Source organism: Octopus bimaculoides, chromosome 26 (assembly GCF_001194135.2).
Source record: "Octopus bimaculoides isolate UCB-OBI-ISO-001 chromosome 26, ASM119413v2, whole genome shotgun sequence".
In the NCBI taxonomy this organism is placed as follows: domain Eukaryota; kingdom Metazoa; phylum Mollusca; class Cephalopoda; order Octopoda; family Octopodidae; genus Octopus; species Octopus bimaculoides.
Window position 1 is genome coordinate 10,431,458 of NC_069006.1, and position 4,837 is coordinate 10,436,294.

Consider the following 4,837-nt stretch of genomic DNA (forward strand, 5'->3'; position numbering starts at 1 on the left):
TATATATATATATATATATATATATATATGCTGTTATCATTATTATTATTATTTTTTTAATTTTTTATTATTATTATTCTGCTAAAGTCGACTTTGCCTTTCATCTTTTTGGGTTCAATAAAATAAGTACCAGTTTTGAATTGGGGCCAATGTAATCAACTATTTTTGTATTTCAATTTCTAGGTCCTTATATTTACTTAGTTTGTCAAATTCCTTGGCAGATGTCTTTTTATCAGTGGGAACACTTACATCTATTAGTCTACAAGTATTTTCTTCCCCGTCTTTAATGACTATGTCTGGTCAGTTAGCCTGAATCGTTCTGACAGTGTTGACTGGAAAGTCCCAGAGGCTAGTGACATTTTTATCTTCAACGACTGGCTCAGGATGGTATTTGTACCAGTAAGTAGGAGTGCTGATTTTGTAATGTTACATATTTTCCAATGTAAATACTGTCCTACCCTATCATGGCAATTTTCATATTCGTTTGGTATCAGCACAGGACATCCTAAGATGAGATAGTCTATTGTTTTGTCAAATGTGTCACAGAATCTGCATTTAGGGTCAGAACCATTTTGAAGAACGTTTTGAAGAACATGGTAGTGTTTTGTGAACAAGCTCTGGTCTTGTGCTACCAATATGAAACCTTTAGTCTCTGCTTTCAGTCCTGAACCTCTCAGCCACTGATGGGTTGTTGTTTGATCTACATCAGCATTTCGACTTTGAAGTATATACTGTCCATGCAGAGACTTCTGGCTCCACCGCTCCTCAATTTGTTTCTGCCCATTCTTTTTTGCAGTCTGCTTGATCCATTTTGCTTGTTTTGTGGCAGTGGTTTCAGGTTCTTCAACTATTTCAGGGTTAATGCTAAGTTCCCTTGAGAATTTGCAAGCTTCCTTGACAATCAAATGTGACTTTTTGCTGCTTTCGTGTTTGCACACAAGCCACAGCTTCCAGTCCTCTGTACTAGATAAGTACCTGTTTATAGCTACTGTGGAGGTTTCATAGCACAGTTCTACCTGCATCATTCCTCTTTCCCCATTACTTTAGGTAGGTATAGATGATCAACGTCTGCTTTTGGGTGGTGCATATTCTTATAAGTTATTATTTTTCTTGTCTTCCTGTCCGGGGGCTGGAGCTCTAAGATTCCAGTTAATGATGTTAAAATTGTATTGGACTTCTGGAAGTGTCAGGGTGTTAATGGCTTCAATGTGATTTTTAGAGTTCAGTTCAGTCTTTAGTATGAGTCTTATTCTCCTGTAATATTCTTTTCTTATTTTTTCCTTCTTAGTAGCATGTTGTATACCATCTCCTTTGTTTATTCCCAGGTATCTGTAATTTTCCTATGGTTCAAGCTGGTAGTGTTGGTATCTAATTTAATGGAAGCTGTTTGCCTGAGCTTGCCTCTTACAAAAGTTGCCTTAGCACATTTATCAAGGCCAAAATCCATCCCGATGGCATTGCTGAATTCTTTAACAGTTGTTAGCAGCCCTACTAGCTCTTCATCATTTCTAGCAAACAGCTTCAGATCGTCCATATAAAACAGATGGTTTATTGTGGTATTGTAAACTTTGAACCCATACCTGGTGTTATTTAGTTCATTTGGGAGTGGGATCAGTGCCATGCAAAAGAGTAATGGGGAACGAGAGTCACCTTAAAAGACGTCTCATTTGATGTTAATGTTAGGCTGTCTCATCCCATTACTATGGTTTAGAAGGAGACGTGCTACCCTGTAAAACATGTTACCTTGTAAGAATTTGGAGACTACAGGAGAGATCTTATATATCTCAAGGACCTTGAGTAGCCAATTATGTGGGACACCATCAAACACTTTCCTGTAGTCTATCCATGCCAGACTCAGGTTCTTGTTTTCGCTCCGGCAATTCTCTACAATCATTTTACTTCTGAGTAATTGATCTTTTGCACCCATAAGAATTCCTTTTATAGCCGTTTTGAGCTTATGGAAGGATAGATCTCTGTTCAAGGAAAGCATATATTCTGTCAGTTAATACAGATGTGAGGATCTTGTAGGAAGTGTTGAGACATGTTATTGGTCAGTAGTTCTTTGGATTTTTGTGCCTTCATTTTTGGTAGAAGGCATGTTATTCCTTCAGTCAGCCAGGCAGGTATATTTGCTCTGAGTTCTGGATGACAAAAGTCAGAGATGCAGCTAAATTTTGATGAGACTTCCTAAGAACACAGCTTTCACTTATAACGTGCTTTCACTGCACTACCGAGCACAGCTCTGTGTGCTGTGGTTTGTTGTGGTGCTCTTATTTTCACTGTATTAAAAGTATTTTACGTAGAATGTGTGCAGTGCCTAGTAGTGCTATTTTCTGTGTGCTGTATATATTTCTAAGTCCTGGTGTTTTTGTTATGTATTTGTCTGAATATTTTTTTATCATACCTAATGCACCTATTATGATAGGAATTGTTTCTGTTTTTAGATTCCACATTCGAGTTGCCTCTATTTCCAGGTCTTTGTATTTTGAAAGTTTCTCCATTTCTTTTAGGGAAACGTTGTCATCTGCTGGTATTGATACATCAATTAGAAAGCATTATTATTATAATTATCATCATCATCATCATCATCATCATCAGTATTATTATTATTATTATTATTATTATTATTATTATTATTATTATTTTCCATAGTCGCAGATTCAGTGAATCTCTTGAGAGGGAGACAACACAACAGATTGTCCAGTGTATGACCAGCAATCCTATTACAACATTGGAACAAGAAGAGAAGTCGCAGCCATGCAACAGCACCAAATTCACTTCTGACTACACCTCAATTTCCGGCAATGGACACAATGAAAAGAGACCATTGCATGACGGAATTGACAACAGCACAATGGACCTTTGTCCAGACACGACCACCACTGCCACCGCTGCCATTTCATGTGTCAGTCCAGGTAGGGGAGAGACTGATGACCACCTAATGGGCAGACTTGTGACAATCCTTGAAGGAGGGCCAGTGACCCCACCAGGAGGAACAGGGGGAGGTGTGGTGATAGTTAAGCAGGGTAAGGCAGCAGGGAATGACTCTGGTCAGGAGGACCAAGAAACAATCATTCTAGAACGTTCACCATCAGAACTAACCCAAGTGTCCATTTAGAACACCCAACCCACACACCCACCCACCTGAAATAATAAAAAGCCCATTATTTCTCCTTCTCTCTTTCTTTCTTTCAATCTTTCTTCTTTTGTTTCTTTGTTTTTTTCTTTTTTCTGCCTCCTTTCATTCCTTCCTTCTCTCTTTCTCTCTTTCTTTCCTTCTTCCCATCTCTCCATCCTTCCTTCTTTCCTTCTTTCTTTCTTTCCTTCCTCCCTTCCTCCCTCTCTTCTATCACTTTTTTTTCTTAGATTGTTTAATTAGTGACTGATTAATTAATCAATTGATTTGGTATAAAACCTAAAATCAATTCTAAAAAACAAAATATATCAAAGTATTATTATGTCAATGACCCTCTACACAATCAACACAGTCTTCAGCAGGATATGATCTCATATACCATAGCTTAGCTTAAAAGTCACACTGCCTAGCTGCATAAACATTTCCCATATCAACACCACCTCCACCAACGCCAATACTACAGTAAAAGACAATTGGCCAACATGTCACATGGTGGAACTGCACCCAAAACCATGTGACCACAAAGCGAACCTCTAAACCACACAACCATGCCTATGCCTATCTAGGAGTATGCAATCATGAATGTATCAACCCCCTTTAGAAAGGAAGGTTCGTTTTGAGAGAGAGAGAGAGAGAGTGGGGGATTCCAAACAGAGGGGGTGACCATGTGGAGGTTACTAAAGTTATCTCTACAGATATTATAGTCAGCACTGATTTTTGTTATGACTGTTTGTATCCGAGATCGAAGATCAAAAAGGGTAATGGGTGTATATGCCATGTTTTGGGGGCGGTTTTGCCCCTTCATCAGCACCTATACAACCTGTTAATCATCCTCAAAAATATTGCTTAACCTGTTCGATACCAACCTGGTTGAAACCACCTCCAGCTCTGAGTACAAATGTCTTGTTTTCATAAGTTTTGAATTAAAATCTTCCACCAAACCTTAGTCACAATTTATGTTCCTAACACTAGCTTAATGATAACGAAGTTATTTTACTAAATTCTCTGTTATATTTCAAATTAATTGAAAGAAACACAAAGCATCTCAAAATAAATACGGTAATGAAAGGATTAAGTAGGGTTTAGGTGAACAAATTGACTTTTTTTTTATAAATCTGCTTCATATCCTATTGTTGTTTGGTGAACCACAAAGTTATGGAAAATAAACAAACCAACACCAGTTGTCAAGTGGTAGTACGAGACAAACACAAACACAAAGATACACACACACGCACACACGCACACGCACATACACACATACATATACATATACATACACACACTCATATACACATGCACACACACATGTATACGCATGCATGCACACACTCACACACACACACATGCATACACACACACATACACATATACATATACACACACATGTACACACATATATATACAAAAAAACCAGGATATCACACGCGTTTTATAGGTAGAGATACCAAGTTAAAACGATGCATTTTGAGTAGATATTTTGAGTAGATATTTTGAGTAGATATGAATAATAACAATAAATGGAACAAAACGCATATAAATAAAAGTTCCTTTAATTCCTACATATGTTTCAAAATATATGTGCACTCTACTCCAAAGAAGCAAGAGGTGCTGGAATTGCACATATATTCATCGTCAGGGAACCAACATATAGAAGCAAGACAAATGAGAAATGATAAGGCATTCTATATGTTGGTTCCCTGA

The 4,837-nt window shown here is 37.6% G+C and overlaps 1 protein-coding gene across 1 annotated transcript in view; it reads left to right on the top strand.

Moving 5' to 3' along the window:
• LOC106878080 (uncharacterized) overlaps nt 1–4,679 on the top strand; it is a 161,693-nt gene extending 157,014 nt beyond the window's left edge. The window contains exon 38 of the mRNA XM_052976903.1: nt 2,653–4,679. Coding sequence (XP_052832863.1) covers nt 2,653–3,118 — 466 coding nt within the window. The 3' untranslated portion in view covers nt 3,119–4,679. The remainder of the gene's footprint in view (nt 1–2,652) is intronic.
• The last annotated feature ends 158 nt before the right edge of the window (nt 4,680–4,837 follow it).